General features: G+C 40.1%; 2 protein-coding genes across 5 annotated transcripts; both read right to left on the bottom strand.

Moving 5' to 3' along the window:
• Positions 1–34: 34 nt before the first annotated feature.
• LOC102076081 (tetraspanin-8) lies at positions 35–27,948 on the bottom strand. 4 transcript variants are annotated; one of them, XM_025899877.1, is made up of 9 exons: positions 27,803–27,948; positions 25,677–25,733; positions 17,376–17,498; positions 17,168–17,242; positions 16,569–16,664; positions 15,521–15,625; positions 12,612–12,644; positions 12,432–12,515; positions 35–63 (listed from the first exon to the last, which is right to left on the bottom strand). In XM_025899877.1, the coding sequence occupies exons 1-9, from the start codon at positions 27,860–27,862 to the stop codon at positions 49–51; spliced, it is 648 nt and encodes a 215-aa protein (XP_025755662.1). In that variant the 5' UTR covers positions 27,863–27,948; the 3' UTR covers positions 35–48. The 4 variants fall into 4 exon arrangements, with proteins under 4 accessions (XP_025755662.1, XP_019202841.1, XP_019202840.1 ...); XM_019347296.2 differs by lacking the exon at positions 35–63 and adding an exon at positions 8,724–9,219; XM_019347295.2 differs by lacking the exon at positions 35–63 and adding an exon at positions 9,226–11,231.
• LOC112842697 (uncharacterized) lies at positions 3,636–8,305 on the bottom strand. Its single transcript, XM_025899876.1, has 2 exons — positions 7,705–8,305; positions 3,636–5,460 (listed from the first exon to the last, which is right to left on the bottom strand). The coding sequence occupies exons 1-2, from the start codon at positions 8,191–8,193 to the stop codon at positions 4,876–4,878; spliced, it is 1,074 nt and encodes a 357-aa protein (XP_025755661.1). The 5' UTR covers positions 8,194–8,305; the 3' UTR covers positions 3,636–4,875.

Genomic DNA, 27,948 nt, shown 5'->3' with positions numbered 1-27,948 from the left:
TCCAATTTTTCCTTTGGAGTACTTTGATCAGGATCCAATCACCTGGTTTCAACCTGCAAGACACTGGAGAGATATCACTCGGCAGTTGGTTGTTTAGTACAATCTCTTTATTTACAAGCAATTTAGTCATCCATTCAGCTAGTGTAGTTTCTCTTATTGACTTATCTATGGGCTCACTTGTGATTGGTAGTGGAAATGGTCTACCGTGAATGATTTCAAAAGGTATGAGTTTCTGAGAACTTTGTGTCAGTCTCATCCACATTTTTACCAGGCCTATACACTCAGGCCATGGTCTCCCTGTTTCTTCCATGCATTTTCTCAGTCTCTGTTTTATCGTGCCGTTAGTTCTTTCCACTAGTCCGGCACTTTGTGGGTGGTAAGCACAGTGGTGTTTGATGCTGAATCCTAGTGCTTCAGAGACCTTGCTGATTACTTCATTAACAAAATGTGTCCCATTGTCTGATCTTATCAGAGTGGGGATGCCATATGTTGGAGTGAAATGGTTGCACAAACATTTTGCTACTGAGATGGCGTCTGCTTTTTTTACTGGATAAATTTCTGGCCATTTTGAAAATACGTCTATAATCACTAGAGCGTATTTTGAGCCTTGGCATTCATTTAGTTCAATAAAATCCATGTGGATTGTATGAAAAGGATGAGGTGGTGTGGGAAAGTTACCTCTTCTTGGTCTGAGGTTTCCCTGTGCATTATGTTTTTGGCAAATCATGCATGTTCTGACAAATTCCTTTGCTGAATTTTCGAAATTTTGAGTAAAGAAATGTTTAGAAAGTATATCTATCATTCCTCCTGTTGACACATGAGTGAAACCGTGTGTCACTAATGCTGCTGTTTTGTGTAGGGATTTTGGTAGTATTGGTTTACCATTACAAGTCATCAAATCATTTTCTAGCTGTGCACCACATTTTAACCATTTCTTTTGTTCTGCAGTTGGTGCGGCTTTTTGTTCGTTTTTAAGCACATCAAGTGGTATTTGCATTGAGGATTCAGACATTAATGTGTCTATTGTTTGTTGTGCTGCTGCTTTTGCGGCTTGATCTGCGAAGTTATTGCCTTTAGTGACCTCTGAGTTGTCCTTCTGGTGTGCAGCACATTTACATAATGCTAACTGTTTTGGCAATGTTATCACTTCCAACAGTGCCTTTAAAAGATTTCCATGTTGCACTGGATTGCCAGTAGAAGTAATCATACCTCTATTCTGCCAAATTTTTGCAAAATGATGTACTGCTGCAAAAACATACTGGCTGTCAGTGTGTATGTTTATGTCTTGTCCTTCATGCAGTTGACATGCACGTATAACAGCTGTAAGTTCTACGCTTTGTGCAGAGTGTGAGGAAGTTAGTGCTTTTGCTTCTAAAACTGTGTCTGCTGTGGTTACTGCATAACCTACACAGTTTCGCCCGAAGCTATTTTTGAACGCTGAACCGTCTACAAAGACGTTAACGAAACCAGCTTGTGGTGTGCTGTAAATGTCAGCGCGTGGTTTTGTTTCCTCATCTAGCTTCTTTATACAGCAGTGTGCGTCACCATCTTGCAGAGTGGGGAGAAGTGTGCTGGGGTTTAACTGGCCACACTTCTCAATTTTGATATGTGACTGTGAAAGCAAAATGCCTACATAGGAAAGTTGTCTTGCATGTGTGAGATAAGACAAATTTGCTTGCAACAAGATGGAGGTTACAGCATGTGGGACTTTGATAATCAATGTGTGTCCCAGAACGATATCAGCAGACTTTTTAACTGCCTCTGCTGCAGCTGCACAGGCCTGCACGCACGTAGGCAAACCTGATGCAACCGAGTCTAATTTGCACGAGTAAAATGCAAGTGGACGTTGCTTTTCCTCGAAGGCCTGCGTTAAAACAGCCTTCATGTAGCCTGCACCTCCGTCTACATGCAAGTAGAAAGGTTTGTCATAATCTGGCAATGCTAAAACTGTACGTGTTTGGAGTGCGAGTTTTAGATTGCTGAACGCTTTTTCTGCTTCTGGTGTCCATTCTAATTTATCTTTCAATGCTAGATTTTTACCATAAATTAGATTCTGCAAAGGCTGAGCTAAGGAAGCATATTCAGGTATCCAACTTCTACAATAATTGCAAAGACCTAAAAAGCTCATCATTTGTTGCTTCGTGAGTGGTTTTGGAGCATTTTGTACTGCTAGTTTTCTGCTGTCTAACAGTGTTTTCCCTTCCCCTGTGAGTGTGTGTGCGAGGTATGTGACCTTTGGGCTCCACAGTTGTAGTTTGTGCTGTGAGACTTTATGGCCCTGCTCAACTAAATGGTGTAACACTGTCATTGTGTTTGCTTTGCAGTCTGCTTGTGTGTACCCTGTGATGAGTATATCATCTACATACAAGAGAAACTGCCCCGGCGCGGGGAGTGTGCACAGTGACATGGACTTTTTTAGAGCCTCTGCGTACAGGGTGGGGCTGTTCTGAAAACCCTGAGGTAACCTTGTGTATGTGTACTTTTGACTCTCAAAGGTGAACCCGAACAGATGCTGCGAGTCAGGGTGCAGTGGTACAGAAAAGAATGCATTTGACAGATCTATAACTGAAAACCACTGTTCCTTGGGGGTCACTTGATTCAGAAGTGTGTGTGGATTTGCTACCACAGGCGGGATTTGTTCTGTTACTTCATTTATTGCTCTGAGGTCATGTACTAGACCAGGGGTCTGCAACCTTTTACACCCAAAGAGCCACTTGGACCCGGTTTCCACACAAAAGAAAACACTGGGAGCCGCAAATACTTTTTGACATCTAAAATGAAGATAACACTGTATATATTGTTTTTTTCCTTTGTGTGAACAAGGTAAGGTGAGGTGAGGCAAAGTGTGCTGCTTATGAAATCCACGAAGTGCTACAGAGAAAATTACATTTTATTTATGTAATCAACACATTTTGAACTCTTAAAGAAATATAACAAAAGCAAAGACACCCAGCTGAACTAAAATGATCCATGTAGCAAACAAAAACTGTTGTGAGCCGCCTCCCTTATGTCTCCTTTGGGCTGTTGGAGCCTTGACCTGACTTTTAAAAAATAATTGGTAAAAAAGCTCTATGCTGCTGAAAAATTAAAAATAGATATTTGCAAAATTCTGCCTAAATATGTATTTTACCTGGTTAATGCGTGCGGCGGGGGCGTGGTCTGCAGCGCCGCTGCAGGGGAGGCGGACGCACCTGAGCGGCACCCGCAATCACGTTTACACAGGACTGTAAGCTGTCATCTGTCGTCTGTGAGGCATGAGCAGTGTTTGTCTTTAACATAGTTCACGGTGGAGCTGCTGACATAATGTGGATCCGAAGATCCATAATTGGCCTACCTGGGGTTGAAAGTCTCGATAAATGCACGGTGTTTCGGCGGGAATACCGGCTTCCGCGAGTGTGACGCTTATATTGAGTGAGGAAAAAATAATAGAATATAATTTTATATTTATATTTCAATATCACAATAATCTTCCAATTTAGAACTACAAATTTAAAAGAACTAACATAAATAAAATACACTTCAGCGAAATACTTCTAATTTATTTTCCCAAACCACCCGGAGCCGCACTATAAGGACTAAAGAGCCACATGCGGCTCCGGAGCCGCGGGTTGCCGACCCCTGTACTAGACAGTACTTTCCCGTATTTGCTTTTTTCACTGGGAAAATAGGTGTGTTACAGGTTACTTTAGTTGTTTTTATTAAGATGCCTGCCTATTCCATGTCTGCAATTACTGGTTTTATTCCTGCTTTGGCTTCTGTTGTGAGGGGATACTGTGGTTTTACTGGCCTGTAAGTTGTGATAGTTTTTACTACAACAGGATCTGCTCCTTTAATTAGTCCTACGTCTGTTGGTCCTATAGACCACAGCTTTGCAGGTAGTTCTTCTAGTTCTGGATGTTGCTCTAAAGAGAGTGTGTATCAATCCTCACTAACTTCGTGCATGTGTGCATCTGCGCAGTCAGTCATGTGGGTTGCTGGCTGTGTTGTGAGTACCCACCCTAATGTGTACCTCATACATCCTGTTCTACGGCCCTGAAACCACCCTTCATGTGTTTCTTCAATTGTCTCATATCTGTCCCTTTCAACCTGAGTGAGGATACGGCCTAAGTCTTTCCAGTCTGTATTGTCATTGCGTGCTACTGACACATGTGGTTTTGGCATCCTGTTTAGCTCTTGTACCTTTTCTGGCTGTATTACAGAACACACTGCGTTGCCGCTTTGGGTAACATAAAGGTGTTGCAGTGTGAGTTTCTGCGGTCCTAGTCTGTGCACTTGTTGGTCATATATGGAGTCATGACCTGGGCTTTGTTTGAACCTTAAGGTGTTGTGGTAATCAGTAAAGTCTAGCTTTCTTGAATGAGTTGGCAAATAGCGATTTGCTATATGCTGCAAGGGTTCTAATGGAGGCAGGTCTAGTGTCCAATAATAGTGGGGTTCACCCTGTCCTTCACACACAGTAAGCTGACCGGCCTCAGGACTTTGCTTTTCATGCAACATTAGTTTAGCATACATGCCCTCTGGCCCTGGCACTACACCGATCTTTAGTTTTTCTAAAGCATCTCTCCCTAAAAGGTTGACTGGGCAGGATGGGTCATATATACATTGGTTCTTACAACTTCTGCCGCTTTCTTTGTGTACTAGCAACAATCCTTCTGTTAATGATTTAACACTGGTGTGGCCTGACGCAGATTTAACTATCAGGGTGTCACTTGAGTATTTAAAATTTTTGGGCTTTTGATTTAGCACGGTTTTACATGCTCCAGTGTCACAAGGTTGGCCACTGACATGGATTGTTACTGTGGGTTTGTGTTCAGAACCTAGGAGCAACTGTTCTATGTTGAAAATTTCTGTTTCCTCTTCTGTTTCCTGTTCTAGTCACTTACTCTGATCCTCACTTCTATTCCTACAGTCTCTTGCAAAGTGTCCTTCCTTTCCGCAGTTATAACAGCGATTGTCTCTATCATTTTTGTCCCTTCTATCTCCTCTGAAACCTGCTCTTCTCCTTCCTTTGTTCCTCTGCTGTCCCTGTCTCTGTCCTCTGTATCCACCAGCAAATGCCACGAATCCTGTTTCAGGATCCACAGTGAAAACACCTCCTTTCTCTTTCTTTTTTAGCACTCGGGTTGCATGTTCTGCATACTGCAGAGCATCTGTTAGGTTACCGGTGTTCATTGTCACCCAGTGTTTTTCAACATGGGCTCTAACTGGGGGAAGGAGACCGTTTAAGAATGCGTTCTTTAATTGCTGTTCGTATGGTCTCTCTGGGCCTTCTTCATAATCTAGGCCTGAATGCTGTCTAAAAACCGGGCGTAGCCGGTCGAGGAAGTCTGGTGCTGTCTCGGCTTCCTTTTGTTTTACTTCTCCTATTTTTGCATAATCTGCTCTGGGGGCCAGGCGGACTCTAATCCGCTCATACAAGTGTGTTATGGCAGTTTGTAAGTCAGCAGATACAGGAGCTAGGGCCCAGAGGTGTGGATTCGAGTCACATGACTTGGACTCGAGTCAGACTCGAGTCATTAATTTTATGACTTTAGACTTGACTTGAAAAGAGGTTGTAAGACTTGTGACTTGACTTGGACTTTTACACCAGTGACTTGGGACTTGAATTGGACTTGAACCTGTTTACTTGAAAAGACTTGATATTTTACCCAAATCTAAAATTTAACATACATATTATATAAAAAGTGTGGACCATTAATTCACTTTATTCATTCATTCATTCTTACCACACTCCGTATGTATTTGAGCGTGGGCTGTAGCACAGCCAATCAAATTAACCAGATTTGAAAAAAACAAGAACAAAAACGCTCGAGCCAAAAATGCTTCCAAGAGTAATTTCTTTCGGGTACATAAACTACGAAGTAGTCAACAAAAAACGAAATGCAATATGCAAAACATGCAAGAAGAGAATCACAGACGGAGATGGAACAACTTCCAACTTTGTCCGACATTTGAAGTTGAATAAAGAACGGTAGGTGGTGCTTTTTTTTTTTCTTTTTTTTTTGCTACGATGAAATAGCTGACTTAGCTAACTTCATCTTATTAGCAAATGTTCTTCGGGCTACGTTGATGATACTGTTTGGCTTTAACAGGTATGATATGTTTGTCATGCTATTTTAAATCCGGTCCTGCAAGCGCATCCAAGAATAACATGCAACTTGTTAGCTCAGAATTGTCGGTGAATGGTGAGCAGGGTCCGTTTCAGAAAGTGGGTTCTGTAGCTGTACTCAGGGAAGAGAGTTTCTGTCCGTCTCCTCCCCATCATTAACCCCGTAGATTTAACCCAGTTTAGACTGACAAATATTTATTTTACCATCACATCACAATTCAAAATCACTGTGTTTAATTTGCAATTAGTGTATGGTCGTGTTTAACTTTTGCGTGTCTGAGCCAGGGAAATTTTTTTTTGGTTAGAAAATCTGGCCCACCTTAGTGTGTAATTGAGTAGTCCTGCTATACATGGCCTTTTTCTTCTGTCATTTATGTCAATACATCAAATAAAATATTTTGATCTTATGTTATTAGCTGTTGTTTATTTGCAAAGGTTATTCTCAACAGGGATGCTAGACAAAAACGGCGTTTACTACAGACAGCCTAGCATACGCTCTCCACTTGCGAGTGAAAAAAGAAAAAGAAAAAACACCCCTTCCCTATTGGTGTTAGAGTTTACCATGTCAGCCAATCAAAAAAATGATAAGGCAACATGTGACATTTGGTTGTTTAGGGAGAAGGGGAAGTTTTTAGGAGTGACACCCACGACGGAAAGCGGGCGAGCGAAAGAAAGAGAGAGAGAGTTTTCATATGTGAGACATTAGTGACGTTTAGCGTGTTTGGAGGCTAGAGTTAGTTTGTTGTGTAGTTATTGTTTTGTATTGTGTGTCAGTTAGACTGCTGAATTTCATATTTGATCTAAAAAAGCTGTCAAAGGCAGATTCCAGTGTAAACGCTGTCTCCACATAGAAAACTGGACTGTTGCACCTCCAGTTGTCAGACCTGCAGGGTTTAGGTCTGTGGTGTTCTCCTCTGTCTTATACTGAACACAAACTACATTTTTTGGACTGGCACAAATAATTTGTGTGCCTTCTTATTTGATGCAGCACACCTGATTGTTCTGTAAATAGATTTAAATGGTTATATAAAAAACGCCTGAGGCCTTGGCTGCATTTTTAGGTAAATAGTACCATATAACTTTGTTGTTTGGAAAACTTGTGCATAATTTTTAGAAATGTACAATTTCTATTTGCTTTTCAAGTTATGAAAATGATTCGTTAAACATGTAAAAAAATATAACTTTTTTCTACTCGGATTCTGAATTTTTTGTCTGAATTTAGATCAACTGTGCTAATATAGTATACCAAAATGAAAAAAATAACTCAAATTTCAGATATTTGAGGTTGTGCTGTAAATAATGATACCAAACAAGGCAAGAAAAACATATTTTAAAAGTGAAATATAGATGTAAAATCAAAAGTAGTCAAGAACGGCCAATTATACCCGGGACCCCAGAGGGTTAAAAAAAAGACTTGAAAGGACTTGAAATTCAAAGTTTCGGACTTGGGACTTGACTTGAAGGTTGTCTGTCTTGACTTACGACTTGACTCTGACTTGCTTAACTTTACTTGAGACTTGACTTGTGACTTGAGGATAAAGACTTGGGACTTACTTGAGACTTGCAAAACAATGACTTGGTCCCACCTCTGCTAGGGCCCTACCATGTTCGTCTGATCCTGTAAAATCTTCCCTCACTGTTCCCATTTTTAATCCTAACAAGTCTTGTATCACTTGGAGCATTTCATGGCCATTTAAATACCACTGTCTTCTAATTAACTTGACAGCTTCTCTCCACTGTATGAAGCCTTCATTTAAAGGTGGGACATCTTTGAGTACATTCTGTCTATCTTTTTGTGACCATGGTCTAAAAACAAATATGTTTGGGTTCTCATCTCGCTCATTATTTGCACCACCGGTCAGCTGTCCAAATCTAGGATTAGGTGTGGCTATCATTGAGAATAATTCAAAGGGTCCTGGGGGGTCAACACTTCCTCCCATGTCCCTGCCTGACGGATCTTTCCCTATGTCTTCCTGTGGATTTTTATTTACAGTCATACAGTTTAATGCGTTTCGGGCTTGAGCATAGGGGTTAGGTTGGTTGATAAACGGATTTTTTGATTGCGGTTCTGGTGCTGACGGCATTGATACATAAGGGGGTGGCTGTGGGCTTTGTAACGCTGTTTCTTTTTTCTTTTGCTTTTTTTGTCTATTTTCACTACGTCTTTCTTCCTCCTCTTTCCATGCTTTAAAATATTGCAACTCTTGAATACGTTTTGTTTTCTTCTTTGGATTCTTTTCAGTATTTATTTCTACTTGGAGGGTTTCTTTTAATTTAGTCAATGCGGAGGGGCTACATTTTCCCTCCCATGTGGGACATTTAGTTTTTTTTGGATTTCTCCATCTACATGCACTAATTTGTCTGGCGCCTGGACATTTTTTCTCTAACCACTGCTCGTCAGCAGTGAGTTTTGAAGCTTCGTTACCCATTTTAATCCTTTACAACTACACAACTGCGGCACCTTCTCTGGCACGAGAATCGAGAGAGGTAGTTGACACCGCCTTCTACTTTCAAGCTATTCTTGAAAGCGGTGTCAGCTTTACGTGATAAAACACGACCTTTTTCTCTCTTCACCAGTACTTGGGTGGCCAACAGTAATCAAATTAATGGAATAGTTCAGCCTCCTTATTGTGCTGTAAAATCAACTTATTCCATCAACACAAAAATAAAACAATAAATACCTTTATGCGCGCGCTAACTTTACCCACTACAGGGGAGCTACCAGTCCTATTTCAGACGAGCTCTATTTTATTTTAAAATGCTACCAGCCTTCTTCAGGCGAGCTTTTACATGCTACCAGCCCCTCTGGGCGAGCTTACACGGTTTTACGCAACGTGTCTCAGAGTGTCAATATTCACCTGCTTGTTGAGTTATTGCCGGGTTGTCAGGTCCTCCTCATCGACCCCCACCGTCGTGGACCACTTCTAAAAACGCTGGCCAGAACCCGAATTCACGTCTCTGGTCTTTTATCCTGTACCTAGACAGGAGCTTTCGACAGACTTCAGCGCGGGCTTCTCACGACGTCAGGACTCGATGAGGTTTTCCCGTGGGATCACACAAAAGTGTTATGTTCCTCCGGCTCGGAGGACCAAGAAATGTAGGGAGTTTCCCTGTAATGTAACTCAGGTTAGAATAAATGACACCCAGACAGGTTTTACAAATTAACGTGCACACGGGTGAGAGCTCGAAGGAGACTCACACACTGGAGCAGTTGTCAGCCTTTATTTATACTCAAGCATGTTTGCGTCTCAGAAACATGCAGGAAGAGATAACATACAACTGTGCAGACTTCCTGCTGAGCTTGCACAGTGTGCAGGCTTCCTGTTGAGCTTGCACAATGTAACTTCTCTAGTAAAAAGAGCAAACACATCTAGAAAACCTTAAATGAAATGTACTTCTAAACATAAACATAATAAAATCTTTCAACACCCATTTTCACACCTTGGCTGTGATGTGATTAGGCACATGATCAATAGTAGGTCAATGAGCCTCTTTATGGGCAACTCACAGTAGGGTTTAAAATATGAGACTCTCCACCATTTGGTCTTAGAAATTAAGAAGTTTCTTGGATGAGAGATGAAACATCTTCAAGAATTTCAAAGAAGTCTAGTTGCTTTTCTTTCCAAGCTCCTTAGATTACCATAACCTGGACGACTGAGAACCTACACAGATATAAATGTTTTAGTGGTAATTTTCTAGTACACACATGCTGTCACATGTAGCCATGAGGCAGGCTGAAGGTGGACCCAAATGCAGGACTCTCGAGAGAAGGCTTAAACTTAAAAAGCGACTTTAATGCAGAAATACGAAAACATTACACTACGAAATTCAGGTAACGCTGGAGCCAGGAACTAACTAACCTGTACATCGGGGAAGGGACACAGAAATCACAGGGAACACAGACTAGAGACTGGACAAGACACAGGGAAGGCAACCAAACCCTTAAGAAGAATACTTAGTGGAAAAAGACATTTACTAAGATTCAAGGACTGAATTATCATCCAAAACCTAAAGCTCCAGCATATAACCAAAAACATAATTACAAGAACACTGAAAAATGGTTAAGAAATCTCTTAAGCAAGGGCAAAGAACAAATGAACTCAAAACGACCCAGGAGCTCTGACAAAAGCTCAGTTTACTCAAATGCACCTTAACTGGACAATGCTTTGTTTTGGTTTGGTTTTACAATTCAACTATTGAATAACCACAGAAAAACTATTTTAAAATGAAACTATGACTGAAGTGCTTCCTGCATCCAAAGAAACAACAAAATAATTTTTTAAATACATTAAATTGTTTTTATATTCCTTTACAATCACAGGCAGGTGTCAGGTTAAATGCCATTCTGACTGGATCATTTAATGCGAGGAGGTTTTGGCTTTAATGTGAACATAATAATAATAATAAAGATTATTAACCTCCTTTTTGAAATAAACAATAAACTTGCCAGTTGATAAAGAAGTTAACTAGCTTGTAACTAAGATGTTTTTTGTTTCCTATACCACCATAGTGCTAGAAAAATTACCTCCAATAAGATTTAAAGTAAGAGAAGACTTTTTGTCTCGTGATGTATGAGTCATGTCCTTCAGCTTTTTTCTTCCGTTTGACACCATCCAGAAATTTAACTGGAAATTTCCAAAATTAAATTTAGTTGAAGTTTTCACTTGTTTTCTTCTTTTTTTGACAACAACCAGTAAAATCTACTATCCTCCTCAACAACTTAATTCTCCACAGATTAAAAAAGATTTGGAGTTTCAGTATACTTTCTAAAATGTATCTGCATAAGATTACTACAATACTACGTGACATCAAACAACATAAAAGTGATATGAGGATTTTGAAAAAAAAAAAACATGTTTGGTTTTTTTATGTTGCACATAAAAAAGCTGCGAGAGAGAAAAGTGCTGCAGCATGCCACGGTACCATAAAAAACACACGACCGTGTCCTAACCTCTGAGTCTGTTTGTTACAGCCTAACTTAGGAAAGCTGCAAAGGTTAAAGTCAGAGAACATAAGTGTGCGGATCTTTGTGTCAGTAGCTCCTCATGGCATAAACGGTTCCAGCAGTGTCATTATGTTTGACCTGATGAATCATGAAGATGGTAATGAGCAGGCCCAGCAGCTATAAAGACAGGCAGATGAACAGGTGGTTAGTTCACAAAAGACTCAGATTTTTTTTTTAAGTGCAGCTCAATAATGGTAGTGGTGAGACCCACTGAGGAGTATAATGATATAACTGCTATTGCTCCAACATTGCAATGACTACCTTTTACTCTGAAGCTTGTTACTAGGTATGTGGTGGGAGATATGCTACCTGTATCAACTTGCTATACGCTGAAGTTAATACACTTAAGATTCACAGTTCAAACTGTCACAGTGGAAATGGTCTTAAATATTAGATACTTGTTTTTAGATCTGTATTATCAGTGTTGGGGAGTAACGGAATACATGTGCCGGCGTCACGTATTTAAAATACAAAATATCAGTAACTGTATTCCGTTCCAGTTACCGTTTTAAAAGGTGGTATTCAGAATACAGTTACGTTGTTGAAATAAATGGATTACACGGCGGTCTTTTCTTGTTTCATATGTTAGGCTTTGCTCTCTCTACTTTTGGTAATTCCACCTGATGAGCCCAGTTGTAAGTAAGCTATTAAGACTCAACTGTACACTGTGTTCGTATTTTCCTCCAAAACAATAAATTCCGTTGGAGCAGCCTTTCATCAACTCTCGTGTCTCTCGCTAGCAAAGCTGACCCAGACAAGCTAGTTAGCTAGCTAGTTTTCGGCTACAAGCCCGACACAAACCCGACATGTTAGCCAGAGGTCCCTTTACTACGGTTCGGAATCGCGAACCTGTTTTATATACGCACGGAATAGTTTTCTATACGAGATCGCTGCAAAAAGTGCAGCCTTACCTAATGTCCACCCTACTGTTACTGTAAGATTTAAAAATATAGTTGCTATTTGTATGGCGAGTAGCCTTCAGTAATAGTAATAAATCACACAGCAATAGTACATTCATGTAGTTGTAAAAAGCATGATAATATATTAAGTAATCCAAAGTATTCCGAATATGTTACTCTCATTGAGTAATGTAACGGAATACGTTACAAAATACATTTTGGGGCATGTATTCTGTAATCTGTAGCGGAATACATTTTAAAAGTAACCTTCCCAACATTGTGTATGATTAATAAATAATGGTGACCAAGCAGACCTCAACCAAGTGTAGTACAGTATCACTAAATATTATTTTATTAAATAGTAAAATTTCTTAAAAAGCACAAATTAGTTACAAAGGAAAACAACAGTGGCACTTACTGCTATAACAGCAAATCCAAAGCAGAAGCCAATACCGATCTTGATGTAGCCATCCATCAATGAAAAGATGATCTCCCCACAGGACTGATGAAGAGGAGGAAAAATAGTAATTATCTGGAAGAAACTGACAAGCAGACAGTATAGCATTTGCATTGACTGGTAGCTTAACTGATTGGATACCTTTACATAGATTTGATCTGGGCCTCTGATCCCCTGCAAAAAACCGAGAACAAAATGTGGATGAAAATAGAAAAAGTCTATTCCTTATTTTCTGTTACATATTATAAAATATAAACTACTGTGGGGCATATGATAGGGAGATTAGAAAACAACAGATTTACAAACAAGGCACAAAGCCTACTGTACTAAAATCACTGAATGAATTGTGTTTTTATTTTTGAATGGTCACCTAATGTGTGACAAAAGAATTCACTAGAATGCTAATGATAGTTTGGACTCCTACCTGTCTGTGAAAGTATATTTTTAGCCTTGAAAGTTATACTGCAACTTTAAAGGCAAAAATCAACTTGGTGTGTGCTAGGCTTTGTCCAAGGGCAAAGACCCTGGTAGACTGATTCCTAGGAGCCTAGGTCAGCGCATGTGGTTTAGAGGTGCCAGCTTGATATAATCGGGCTCACCTAATCAGGCCTGGACTTTGAAACCAGTTTCATAGGAGAAGGGCTGGAGTATGTGCCAGTCTGGAATTGCCCTTGGTGAGAGGCAACGAGCTGGGGTGATTATCTTGGTATCCCCTGGCTTGCTACCTTTACATTACAGTTTTTCCCAGTGGATGAAAGGATTGTTCCCTGCTCCTTTGGATCAGGGATCAGGTCCTGACTGTCGTCTGCGTAAACAAAAGTTCAGAGTACCTGACCTTCTGGGAGTCCCTGGGTGGGGTATTTAGGGGGTTCCTGATTCCAACCGTCTCAACAAACGCCATGTTCAAACATAATGGTGTCTATAAGTGCATGCATAAGCACTACCCCCCTGCTGAACGAGCTGAACACTTTCTTTGCTCGCTTTGAAGTCCAAAACAGCACCACTGCACAGAAGACCCCACCCCCTCCTGGCGACCAGGTGTTGACTCTGTCCCCGGACAGCGTGAGGAGATCCCTCACCAGGATCAATGCACGTAAAGCTCCGGGTCCTGACAACATTCCTGGTCGTGTACTGAGAGACTGTGCGGTGGAACTCACTGATGTCTTCACAGACATCTTCAATATATCACTTATCCAGGCTGTCGTCCCCACATGTTTTAAAGCCACCACAATCATTCCGGTTCCAAAAAAGTCATCTCCCTCCTGCTTTAATGACTACCGTCCGGTTGCACTTACTCCCATCCTGATGAAGTGCTTCGAACGACTAGTCATGCAACACATCAAGACTGTCCTGCCCCCCTCCCTGGATCCCTTCCAGTTTGCGTATCGGCCCAACCGCTCAACCGATGATGCTATCTCCACTGCTCTCCACTCAGCACTCACACACCTGGACAAAAAAGACTCATATGTTCGAATGCTGTTCATTGATTTCAGTTCAGCATTCAACACTATAATCCCCCAACAGCTCACTCAAAAACTGGTCCAGTTGGGGCTTAACACCTCTCTGTGCAACTGGCTGTTGGATTTCCTCACCGGAAGACCTCAAGCAGTACGGGTCGGCAGTAATACATCCAGCACCATCATTTTAAACACGGGGGCCCCGCAGGGATGTGTGCTGAGCCCCCTCCTCTTCACTCTGCTGACCCATGACTGCACTCCATCATACAGCTCCAACCTCTTCATCAAGTTTGCGGACGACACAACGGTGGTGGGTCTCATTAGCAACAGGGATGAGACCGACTACAGAAGTGAGGTGAGACGCCTGGCCAAGTGGTGTGTTGACAACAATCTCTCTCTGAATGTGGAGAAGACGAAGGAGATTGTTGTGGACTTCAGGAGAATGCACACCCAACATGCTCCTCTGACCATTGACGGAGCGTCTGTGGAGAGAGTGAGCAGCACTAAGTTCTTGGGTGTGCACATCACAGAGGATCTCTCCTGGACGTACAACACCACAGCACTGGCCAAGAAATCACAGCAGCGTCTCTTCTTTCTCCGCAAACTAAGAAGAGCAGGAGCACCAGCCCCCATCATGTACACTTTCTACAGAGGCACCATAGAGAGCATCCTGTCGAGCTGCATCACTGTGTGGTTTGGAGCCTGCAATGCGTCCTGTCACAGAACCCTCCAACGCATAGTGAGAGCTGCAGAGAGGATCATTGGTGTCTCTCTCCCCTCCCTCCAGGACATTTACAGCACCCGTCTCACTAAAAAAGCCCTTTGCATAGCGGCTGATCCCACGCACCCAATGCAAAGCTTCTTCAAGCTGCTGCCGTCAGGGAGGCGACTGAGGAGTCTCCAAGCCAGGACCAGCAGACTGAAGGACAGCTTCATCCATCAGGCTGTCAGGAAGCTTAACTCCCTCCCGATTCTGCCCCCTCTCCCCTCTCTCCTCCACGGTCTCACTGAACTCTGTCACACACACACACACACACACACACACTCTCTGACTCACTCACTGGCCTGCACCAGTTATTAGCCACCTGTGGAGCATTGGACTGCCATTACCTCATAAGACTTTGTTCTGTTACACTACCTCCTACCGTACATTACCAAATCTCCATTTGCACTATTTGCCTATTTGCACTACCCTGCCTGGTCTACACTGAATGTCATCTACCGTTACCGTTACCTGAATATTGTATATTGTATATTGTATATTGTATATTGTATAGCTTGTACTGTATTTATTCAAATTTTACTTTTTAATTATTTTACTTGCATTTTTAATCTCTCTCTTATATTTAAATGTTCATTGCTACTTCTTCTAGGGTTTGAGAGTAACGGAATTTCTATTCTCTGTATGTCCTGTACATATGGCAGAATTGACAAATAAAGTTGACTTTGACTTTGACTTTGAAAAAATGTGGCACCAGGATACCCGAGGTCGTAGGTTGATGATATCCTTATAGTCAAGACTGGCCAGGTAGCAATTCTAAGTGCCCGTGTCTGCAAGGCTCTGACATTCCAGTTCAGTTTTATAAAACCAACCTCAGGTTTTGATGTGCATCCATATCCTCCTGAAGACCTGCATTCACAGGAGTTGGGGATTTGGTCACCCCAGTCCTTAGCGCTCACTATTCCACAGCATTCGAACTGTTAAAAAATGAGGGAGGGACTTGAAAATGATCAAAAAATTCTATACAATTTTGTTTTTATCATTATGATGAGTATAACATCATTATAACTGCAAAACAATGAAGTCCAGAAAATGGTCAACGATTTTCTGTATCAGATGCAATTAAACATTTATTTGACTGCAAGGGTGAAAATATTATGTAACTGAAATTTGAAATTTTATGCCATGTGTTTGTGCTGCATAGAGATGTGCATCTCTGGGGCCTTGCATTGCTACTGCTAAGTTTAAATCGCTTCCTCTAAGTTCCATTTCTGCAGCTTGCACAGTCGAATTTATGATTTTACTATGGACAGACTTGACTTCTCAAACGTGAGACCTCAATCTGACCCAGAAACCAAACCAGTTTCCAGTGGAACAGCTGACAGAGTTGAAAACATGACCAGGAATGTGCTTGTCTTTCTTTTATAATAATGAAGTTGGATAGCGTCAGACTGGCAGCATCAAATTCTTTTGTAGCAATGTGAGGAAACAAGGAACTCAAAAATTGACTTTAAGCAGCCATGGAATGTGCTATGATGAACCTGCTGACCACCACAATCTTTCTTCAGCATCTACTCAAATCTACAGATTTGGTTTCTGTGACTTATTTTCTTTCTCAAAAGCTGAAGCGCTCTTATTTTGAAACAGATCCATCGCACGGTTGCAGATACCTGAGTGCAACTTGTCAGAGCAGAACTTCCTCAAAGTGATCAGAAATAGCAGCAGCCAGCAGAGAGGCAGTTCAGAGATGTTTAAGGAGACAGTCTTAAAGCTTAATTTGGCCAAATTCAAAGTAGTTATGTTTGGGGTTTTTTTTAATTTCATGAGACTCTTTGATCACATCTTGTATGCTTCTCCAAAATCCTCTAGGGGTAGTAGAATGGGTACGCTCATAGAGGTTAATAGTAGAAAGAACATTACAGTTGGCTGTAGCTCCTTTAGAGAGGATGTGAATTCTTGTTTTTTCATGTAGGCACCCACTTCTTCACTCGTGGGACTTGTGAAGGCAGCCTTCAACTATGAAAGAAAAATAACACTTTAGCATCGCAATAGACAAATGAGAGAATATATTACCAAAAAAATTAACAGAGAAGGACAAAAAGCCCTAATAGGCTTAGAGAAGATTCTGTGCATTAAACTACTTTCTGCTCATGAATAAAACAATTGCATTAGCATAGGGGTAGAGTAAGCAGGGGTAGGGTTTATTAATTGTAGCTGAGAGACCCAATTATATGTATTGCTGTGGTGGTGGTGGTGCAACTTGCTAAGAGATTTTTAACCAAGTGTTAATAGAGGTGTAAGTACATATTTGAGCTTGTATGTATGGTTTTGACCCTGTGTGGATTAAAAATTAAATTATTAAATTTAAAAATTAAATATTTAAATTGTTAAAAGCTCAAATGTAACATGGAAGGCATGCCCAGATAGATAGTATTAGTGTAGAGAGAGAAAGAGAAACTAATAGGATTGAGGAAAACAAAATTGGCATCATCAGATGTGCCAGACAAAGAACAGATGACCTGGTTTCTTTCAACAGCTGTAATGATGCCAAAGATCATCATGATGATCATTCCAATCCCCATGAGGCCTGCAAACTGTATGTGGAACAATACTTAGAACATTAACCAAATCATCATTTTGTTCTACTTTTGTTCATTGTGAAATTAACAACAAAAAATAAACAGGTATTACTTCCTTGTCTTGTTTGATGTGGATTCTTGTACTTACTATTTTGAGTGCGAGGACTTTCTCAGAGGAGGCAGCATAGATTCCCAAGATGGAGACACAGAGAACACCAATGGCAAACACCAATATCCAGCTCAACCCTGGCATATCAATAGATGACATCTCCTCCAGGAAGATGGGGAAATAACACAAACACAAATGAGCAAAGATTAATTTCTTTATTTGTTGGAATTAACAATATCAAAGAAAACTGTCCAACTCTCCGGTCCACCTCAAACTGCTAGCCAGCTAGCTATAATGGGCGATGGCTCAAGCATTTCAAAACCTGAACCAGGCCATACCATGACCTACGTGCAACTTGTCAACAGTAGCACTTTTGTCAAAATGAATATGGCATTGTTATGTTAAAGTAGCACTTTAAATTTACAAGAATTTTTATATATTTTAGCATTGGTTTAGTCAGACCAGTTTTAACAGACACAAAGCTGTGACATATTACAAATATGTTTTGTGGCAAAAAACAATTAAAAGCTTTCCATGAAAAACATTTTGTATCTTACAGTTACATTTAAAATTATTTAAAATATTTGAGGTGGTAGGTACTGGAGTCCAATTGAAATGGAAAGCATATTTGATTAGCTGAAAGCAGTGACCCAAAACATCACTCCATTAAGACATCTCTTTCATTGCTTCATGTTTCTGGTGTGATAACGTTATTAGAACTATCCTGTTTTTTTCTATTGACTGAGAGTTTAAAAACTCCCCCTGGCTACAGCCTCCACTTCATCTGGATAGCTGCCTGGTTCCAAACAAAAACTCCATGTCCTCCACTTCATTTTGTTTTAAACATTTCTAAATAAGTAGTATGTATTTCAGATACATGCTTTTACAGAATTACTTTGATTACACATCATGTCCTGAGTAAACCTTGCTCAGTGCTAAAGAATTGAATGCAAACCAGCTGCTTTTCATTTCAAGATCCTAGAACCTATGCCAGCCACTTCCTGTGTGCATCCTGGACAGGTTGTCAGCTTGTGACAGGACTAACACAGTGAGACAGACTAGCATTCCCATTCACAATCATAATGTAGAATCACCAAGTAACCCCACTACCTGCATGTGTTTGGACTTTGGGAAGAGAGAACCCGCACAGACATGAGGAGAAGAAAACAACAAACTCCACACAGAAAGGCCTGATGGTAGATTAAAACTTAGGACCCTCTTACTGTTTGATGTCTGAGGAATCGAACAAGTCTTATTACATCTGATGAATCCAATAAAGGCAAACTAAAAGGACAACTAGCAGTGACTGTTAACCCAAGGGAGATACCGAGCAAGGAGAGCATTATTCCGGCATGCTGCAGTATGCCAAATATGAAGACTAGAGAGGTATTTTTATTGTTTATGCTAACTTTTCAGTCTTTGCAGTTGCAATCCTGACAGTGTTGAAAGGTGTTGTGGTTTGTCTATATCCACGGGCCTCCCAAGATTGAAGTAGTGAACAATACTGAAGTCTTCCTAAACTGATCCTATGTTTTTTTACCAATGACTTGTCATTTTAATTTGTTTTATATGCAGTGTGTCATCTTAAATATATGGAGTTCCTGGTGTTGTTTAGTTGCCACTGTGACCATTAAAAAGCATACACTATATTGCCAAAAGTATTTTCTTCTCTGCCTTGACGCGCATATGTACTGTTAAGATGAAAATTATCTGAAGTGTCTCAATGCTGTGCTTTTTATTAATAAGTGTCATATGGTCATATAGTGTAGTATTGAATGGACGCGGCCCTGATAATAAAGGTATTAGACTATGTGTCTTTTAGTGGTAGAATGCTGGAGACTCTCACCCACTCTAGTCTGCAGACGCTGATAACAAGGAACCACCTGCAAGTGGAAATTTACTAGAAGGGAGTAGGGCAAAGTCGCACACTCGCCGGAGCTGAGAAAGATGTTTTGCAGCTAATAGACAATGACCTCTGAGTACGCTATGCAACGTGATTACTGAATGCTTGTGTAACACTGTTGTTTAGACTAGAGTGGGACAGCCTGTAATAAAACTGTTAGACGTACACCGCCATTTCGAGATCCGCGGCAGAGTGTCATGCAGGACGCATCTCCCTTCTAGTAATGTTTTGTAAGAGAATAAAAGTGTTAAATGATCTACTAAGCAGTATGTTTTCTTTCATCAGATGCCTATGAGGAATCAAAAGAACTCAGTGAATATTATATATCGGTTATATAAGTTATCTCGTCTTGATGCATTCTCAATCATCCAGGAAAGTAAATCTCCAAAAGTTGAATCTGTTCATCTGGACGTAGCGTTTTGTGGGAGAAACGTTTCGTCACTCATCCAAGTGACTTCTTCAGTCTCAGCTGACTGCAGGTTTCCCCAAACCTTATAAACAGTACATTTGCATAATGACTGAAACCAGCCCACTGAAGGAACAATGGGCTGTGAGGTCAGTTCCTTAATCATAATTATGCAAATTCCCATGACCATTGATCAACAATCACTGACCAAAACCCACTGATCAAAGAACACTGATCAATGGCCGTGAGTACCATTCACAGAGAGTTGGGGAATGGCTGCAATCACAGCATTGTAAGATGGCGAAAGATGTACCCTTGCCTCCTTGACTCCGCGCTCAAACCAGCGTCTAGTACTATTTAGTGACCTTCTCGATACTAAATGAACAGAAGTTCATTCAGTACATTATAGAAATAATAATCATAATCATGACAATAAAAAAAAAAACCCTCAGGCCTTTTCTGTTTGTCTCAGAAGCTTCCGTTAGGTAAATCTCTCTTATTGTTCACTTGTCGATTGGTTTACTTATTCTTTACTAGCCAGTTCAGGCTTTTCAGTCCATCTTAAGCTGTCTCAAAAGCATTCTCTCAGATCAGAAATCAATTTGTGCACAATATGTGGAGTTTCTGGGTATTTGAGGCATCCTAAATAATTAAATGTTGCTCAAATTTCCGGACTCTTCAGCATTAAACATCAGCTACCTCCCCTGTTTGGCCATCTCACTCTTTTGTCAAGTCATTTTTGCCTTGCACATTTTTCTTGATTACTTATCCTGGCACTCCTCTGCTACGTCTACTACTTTCTGCCATTAAAGTTTGTCTCAGCAGGTTTGTCAAACCTGTTCAATATTTTCACTGGCATGTCCTTTTGTATGTTTTCATGTTTCTTCTGTCTTTAGTGCTCTAAATATTTAGCACCATCTTCGGGTTTTGGGAGTACTAGCATTGATAATAGTTAGCAGGAGTAGCCCTCCTGAGTTTCTGCTGATTCCTGTCCTCTACTGGGATGAATCAAGCATGCGTCTTATCAGGTTAAATTGGCAATACATTCATCACTCTTGGTGGCGCTGTCACTTGGTGTTCGCTCGCTTTGTGGTAGAGTATCACTTCCTGTTCCTGCTCAAACACAGTGGTGTTTCTGAGTAGCTTTTCTGCTTAGCAATTTAATTTAAATCTTTTGATACATCCCTTCTTCATAGTATAATCTTAACGTGCTTCATCTGAATCACCCTTTCTGTGTACTCACTACCTAATTTGTAGCCAAAGTATTCACTCACTGTCTCTTTACTGTTTCGCTAGCTTAGCTTAGCTCGTAGCCGACTCGTTAGCACCATGGCTACTTCACCTGTCCCTCCTGCACTTTCCTGCTCATTGTGTCAGATGTTTAGTTACTCCTCGGCCTCCTTTAGCAGTAATGATACCTGTAACAAATGTAGCATATTTGCAGCTCTGGAGGCCAGGATTACTGAATTGGAGACTCGGCTTCGCACCCTTCATTCACCCGTAGCTAGCCAGGCCCCTGTAGCTGGTGCAGCCGAAGATAGCGTAGGCCCCGCTAGCTGTTCCCCGGCAGACCCCAAGCAGCTGGGGAAAGAGGGCAGCTGGGTGACGGTGAGGAGGAAGCATAGTCTTAAACTGAAGCCCCAGGTACACCACCAACCTGTTCATGTGTCTAACCGTTTTTCCCCACTCGGCGACACACCCGCCGGGGGTCAAACTCTGGTAATTGGTGATTCTGTTCTCAGACATGTGAAGCTAGAGACACCGGCAACCATAGTCAATTGTCTTCCAGGGGCCAGAGCAGGCGACATTGAAGGAAATTTAAAACTGCTGGCTAAGGGTAAACGTAAATACAGTAAGATCATAATTCACGTCGGCAGTAATGACACCCGGTTACGCCAATCGGAGGTCACTAAAATCAATATTGAATCGGTGTGTAACTTTGCCAAAACAATGTCGGACTCTGTAGTTTTCTCTGGTCCCCTCCCCAATCAGACCAGGAGTGACATGTTTAGCCGCATGTTCTCCTTAAATTGCTGGCTGTCTGAGTGGTGTCCCAGAAACGATGTGGGCTTCATAGATAATTGGCAAACCTTCTGGAGGAAACCTGGTCTTGTTAGGAGAGACGGCATCCATCCCACTTTGGATGGAGCAGCTCTCATTTCTAGAAATATGGACCAATTTATTAAACCCCCCAAAATATGACTATCCAGAGTTGGGACCAGGAAGCAGAGTTGCAGTCTTACACGCCTCTCTGCAGCTTCTCTCCTCCTGCTACCCCCCCAAAAACCCATCTCCATTGAGACTGTGTCAGCTCCCAAAAAGACAAAAAACAAACTAAAAACCAGCAATAAACAACTTAAACATAAAAAATCACAAAGAAAGAACAATACAGTATCCACATCTGAACCAAAGAGTAAAACAGTGAAATGTGGATTATTAAATATTAGGTCTCTCTCCTCCAAGTCTCTGTTAGTACATGACTTAATAATTGATCAACAAATCGATTTACTCTGCCTTACAGAAACCTGGTTGCAGCAGGATGAGTATGTTAGTTTAAATGAATCAACACCCCTGAGTCATTCTAACTACCAGAAATCCCGAAGCACAGGCCGAGGGGGCGGTGTGGCAGCAATTTTTCACACCAGTCTATTAATTAACGAAAGACCAAGACAGACTTTTAATTCATTTGAAAGCCTGATGCTTAGCCTCGTCCACCCCAGCTGTAAAACTCAGAAACCAGTCTTACTTGTTATCATCTATCGTCCACCTGGGCCTTACACAGAGTTTCTCTCTGATTTCTCAGACTTTTTATCTGATTTAGTGCTCAGCTCAGATAAAATAATTATTGTGGGTGATTTTAACATCCATGTAGATGCTAAAAATGACAGCCTCAACATCGCATTTAATCTGTTATTAGACTCAATTGGCTTCTCTCAAAATGTAAAAGAACCCACCCACCACTTTAATCACACTCTAGATCTTGTTTTAACATATGGCATAGAAACTGGACATTTAACAGTGTTTCCTGAAAACCCTCTGCTGTCTGATCATTTCCTGATAACATTTACATTTACAATAATTGATTACACAGCAGTGGAGAGTAGACTTTATCAAAGTAGATGTCTTTCTGAAAGTGCTGTAACTAAGTTTAAGAATATAATCCACCCACTGTTATCATCTTCAATGCCCTGTACCAACATAGAGCAGAGCAGCTATCTGAACGCTACTCCAACAGAGGTCGATTATCTTGTTAATAATTTTACCTCCTCTCTACGTACGACTCTGGATACTGTAGCTCCTGTGAAAACTAAAGCCTCAAATCCGAAGTACCTGACTCCGTGGTATAATTCTCAAACACGTAGCCTAAAGCAGATAACTCGTAAGCTGGAGAGGAAATGGCGTGTCACAAATTTAGAGGATCATCATTTAGCCTGGAGAAATAGTTTGCTGCTTTATAAGAAAGCCCTCCGCAAAGCCAGAACATCTTACTATTCGTCACTGATTGAAGAAAATAAGAACAACCCCAGGTTTCTCTTCAGCACTGTAGCCAGGCTGACAAAAAGTCAGAGCTCTACTGAGCCAACAATCCCTTTAACGTTAACTAGTAATGACTTCATGAACTTCTTCACAAATAAAATTTTTATCATTAGAGAAAAAATTACCAATAATCATCCCACAGATGTAATATTATCTACAGCTACTCTTAGTACCATTGATGTTAAGTTAGACTCTTTTTCTCCAATTGATCTTTCTGAGTTAACTTCAATAATTAATTCCTCCAAACCATCAACGTGTCTTTTAGACCCCATTCCTACAAAACTGCTCAAAGAAGTCCTGCCATTAATTAATTCTTCGATCTTAAATATGATCAACCTCTCTCTAATAATCGGCTATGTACCACAGGCCTTCAAGGTGGCTGTAGTTAAACCTTTACTTAAAAAGCCATCTCTAGACCCAGCTGTCTTAGCTAATTATAGGCCAATCTCCAACCTTCCTTTCATATCAAAAATCCTTGAAAGAGTAGTTGTCAAACAGCTAACAGATCATCTGCAGAGGAATGGCTTATTTGAAGAGTTTCAGTCAGGTTTCAGAGCTCATCACAGCACAGAAACAGCTTTAGTGAAGGTTACAAATGATCTTCTTATGGCCTCTGACAGTGGACTCATCTCTGTGCTTGTCCTGCTAGACCTCAGTGCTGCGTTTGATACTGTTGACCATAATATCCTATTAGAGCGATTAGAACATGCTGTAGGTATTACAGGTACTGCACTGCAGTGGTTTGTATCATATCTATCTAATAGACTCCAATTTGTTCAAGTAAATGGAGAGTCCTCTTCACACACTAAGGTTAAATATGGTGTTCCACAGGGTTCAGTGCTAGGACCAATTCTATTTACATTATACATGCTTCCCTTAGGCAGCATCATTAGAAGACATAGCATAAATTTTCACTGCTATGCAGATGACACGCAGCTCTATCTATCCATGAAGCCAGGTAACACACACCAATTAGTGAAACTGCAGGAATGTCTTAAAGACATAAAGACCTGGATGGCCGCTAACTTTCTGCTTCTTAATTCAGATAAAACTGAGGTTATTGTACTCGGCCCTGAAAATCTTAGAACTATGGTATCTAAGCAGATTCTTACTCTGGATGGCATTACCTCGGCCTCCAGTAACACTGTGAGGAACCTTGGAGTCATTTTTGACCAGGACATGTCCTTCAATGCACATATTAAACAAATATGTAAGACTGCTTTCTTCCATTTGCGCAACATCTCTAAAATTAGAAATATCCTGTCTCAGAGTGATGCTGAAAAACTAGTTCATGCATTTATTACTTCCAGGCTGGACTACTGTAATTCTTTATTATCAGGATGTCCTAAAAACTCACTGAAAAGCCTTCAGCTGATCCAAAATGCTGCAGCAAGGGTACTGACAGGGACTAGAAAGAGAGAGCATATTTCTCCTGTTTTGGCTTCCCTTCATTGGCTTCCTGTTAAATCCAGAATTGAATTCAAAATCCTGCTCCTCACATACAAAGTCTTAAATAATCAGGCCCCATCTTATCTTAATGACCTTGTAGTACCATATCACCCCATTAGAGCACTTCGCTCTCGCTCTGCAGGCTTACTTGTTGTTCCTAGAGTATTTAAAAGTAGAATGGGAGGCAGAGCCTTCAGTTTTCAGGCCCCTCTTCTGTGGAACCAGCTTCCAGTTTGGATTCGGGAGACAGACACTATCTCTACTTTCAAGATTAGGCTTAAAACTTTCCTTTTTGCTAAAGCATATAGTTAGGGCTGGACCAGGTGACCCTGAATCCTCCCTTAGTTATGCTGCAATAGACGTAGGCTGCCGGGGATTCCCATGATGCATTGAGTTTTTCCCTTCCACTCACCTTTCTCACTCACTATGTGTTAATAGACCTCTCTGCATCGAATCATATCTGTTATTAATCTCTGTCTCTCTTCCACAGCATGTCTTTATCCTGTTTTCCTTCTTCACCCCAACCGGTCGCAGCAGATGGCCGCCCCTCCCTGAGCCTGGTTCTGCCGGAGGTTTCTTCCTGTTAAAAGGGAGTTTTTCCTTCCCACTGTCGCCAAAGTGCTTGCTCATAGGGGGTCATATGATTGTTGGGCTTTTCTCTGTATTTATTATTGTGCTATCTACTGTACAATATAAAGCGCCTTGAGGCGACTTTTGTTGTGATTTGGCGCTATATAAATAAAATTGAATTGAACTGAATTGAATTGAATTTCATGCCAGTATAGTAGCATTTCCCTGAACTCATTGCAGTAATACTTTTCTTTCTTCGCTGATCATGAACTAAAGGTGGATTTTCAAAAGGGTCTGACTTTAGAACTAACATAATTTTCAGTGTGTTGTTTTACACAATGTTCACTTCAGATTGTATAAAATGAATTAATTTTTATTATATTCAAATAATCTCTGGCTTGTTTCTGAATTGGTACAGGTGGATGAACACCATAAAACATGAAGTGGATTCAAAACTCATGTTGTTGTTTTTTACCTGCGTGCTGCTGGCACTGGCCTTAATTGCCAAGTAAATAAGTGTACATCCCAGGATCTGAAGAAACAGATTTACAGTATGTAAGAATATGTTAGTAGCCTGTTTTATTTATTTATTAATACCACTTTTTTTTTAAAAAAACTTGAAAGTTAAGCAATCACATCAAATTACATTTTTATACAGAGCATTTAAAATTCTACTCTTTGCACTGAACTTTATATTTTACGTGAAGCTTTTGAGGGAAAGAGAGTTTCCCTCAAAGAGAGTAACATATGAAGTTATGAGAATTAGAAAATGTAAGACACATGTCATACCATCACTTAAAAAGGAGGTATTTATTTATTTGATTAGCGTTCAAATATCTCAATGAATACAGAATAAAGATCTACCACAAAGCAAGAAAGCACGCGACAAGGCTAATCAAAAGGTATTGGCTGAAACACATGCTTATTATGCCAACCCTTTATACAAAAAATCATTTGGCATGCAGCTCATGTATATAAGGCTCGAAGCAAAAGAGTAAAACAAAACAAACAAACAAAAAACAAAACAACAACATTTAACTACATTAAATTAAATTTCATAACAATAATCAAAACAAAACAACCAAGAGTTTCAGTGTTATTATTTTTGCTCTTTTAATTCTTGATTTATATATTTTTCTAATAATCTAGTTTTAAACATGTTTTTAAACAAGGAAAATGAACTACACCTTTTTAAATCACTGCCATAACTATTCCACAAGTTCTCCTCCTCTAACAGAAACACATCTCTGCTTTATGTTTAAAAGTACTGTATATTATATAATACTTTTAACTAATATCATGTCAATACCAAAACAGTCAGTTGACTTTTTATTTGTAAGTGTTTTCACCATGTTAAGTATTTAGTTACAGCACCATGGAGGACAAATTCTGAGTAATATGTTTATTTAGTTCATTACTGTTTCTTGACTCTGGAATTTCTTTTGCTGAATTATAGCCAATGTGTACAAAGAAATCATTAAATTCGTTTGCAGTGTCTTTAGTTTTATCAAGCACAATATCTTTATCTTTTGTAAAATAGTCTGGATAATTCTTATTTTTTTAGCCCTTTTTGATTATACTATTTAATACACTCCATGTTTCTTGTGTGTTACGTCTACTTCGCTCCAATAATGTGTGGTAATATTATTTCTTACTAGTTCTTATCATATTTACTAATCTATTTTTATATGACTTGTACTTTGTTTCAGCATCTTTTGTCCTCTGTTTAATAAATCTCTTATATAGATTATTTTTCTTTTTACATGCGTCTTCTATCCCCTTTGTGATCCATGGCTTATTTGATCTGTGATGCTTTCTAGTGATTTTCATTAAAGCATTAAAGGACAATGTTTTTCATATAGTGAGTTTACAGTTGACAAGAATGCATCATATGCACTCTTAGGGTCTTCATTTGCACAAACATCATTCCAATTGTGTTCCTTTAAGTCCACCTGGAGGGCAGCAGTGGCTCTTGTTGTTCTATGTTGTATCATGTCAAATGTTTGATTCTTTTGTTTAGTTTTGATCAAAAGAAGATTACAGGATTTGTCATTTTTATTCCTCATCAGAGCTTTTGTCATTTCTGCTCTGAGACACTTGAGGGACTCAAAGAGCTGAAAAATCGAGCTCTGGCTGGCCCAAACACCCACACACATAAAAAAGTCTCACATTTAATCACATTAAATATTTCAAACTTAGATTTATCTTTTACTTTATCAAAAAATTGTTACAAGCAACTTTTAAAAAAAACTTCTTTAAGCTTCACTTTCTATACTTTCCCTCACACTTTTTGTTCAATTACATTTCAGGATGTAGAGAGGTCCTGGTGGTTTTGGATTGGGGAAGTTTACTGAGAAATTAATAATTTGTCCAAATATATTCACTTGTACACATTCTTGGTGCACATCAAAATTTTAGCAAAAGTCTATTTTCTTGTCCTTAATGTAACTCTGGTCCTGTTTGTTTTGTGTTTATATTTGTTTCTTCTCCACAATAGAAAAGATAAGGAAAACCAACCCCGTGAACCAAATACAACATAGTAATTCAAATAAAATTAAGTGTAAACAAATAAAATGAGATCAATAAAAAGTTTCCACTTACCGCAAAAAATGAGTTGAAGCCAACAAAAACACGCTTTAAGAGTTCATTAATTTTTCCCATTTTCGCTTTGTGCAGGGTGACTCACAAGAGGTGAAGCAGACTGATTGCAGCTCAGAGTGTGATGATGTGTAGCTTTGCGCACTCTG

Source organism: Oreochromis niloticus, linkage group LG17, assembly GCF_001858045.2.
Source record: "Oreochromis niloticus isolate F11D_XX linkage group LG17, O_niloticus_UMD_NMBU, whole genome shotgun sequence".
Classification (NCBI taxonomy): Eukaryota; Metazoa; Chordata; class Actinopteri; order Cichliformes; family Cichlidae; genus Oreochromis; species Oreochromis niloticus.
Note: the sequence above shows the minus strand (reverse complement) of the source record. Positions and strands in the feature narration are given on the sequence as shown.

Excerpts from the sequence above, each read along its gene's own strand:
- LOC102076081 (XM_019347295.2), bottom strand. The coding sequence starts at position 27,862 with ATGGGAAAAATTAATGAACTCTTAAAGCGTGTTTTTGTTGGCTTCAAC. Across the intron at positions 17,499-25,676 it reads CCAGTGCCAGCAGCACGCAG|GAGATGTCATCTATTGATAT; the intron begins GTAAAAAACAAC and ends ATCTTCCTGGAG. Across the intron at positions 12,516-12,611 it reads CAGATCAAATCTATGTAAAG|TCCTGTGGGGAGATCATCTT; the intron begins GTATCCAATCAG and ends CCTCTTCATCAG.
- LOC112842697 (XM_025899876.1), bottom strand. The coding sequence starts at position 8,193 with ATGCCGTCAGCACCAGAACCGCAATCAAAAAATCCGTTTATCAACCAA. Across the intron at positions 5,461-7,704 it reads CAGACGAACATGGTAGGGCC|CTAGCTCCTGTATCTGCTGA; the intron begins CTAGCAGAGGTG and ends CACCTCTGGGCC.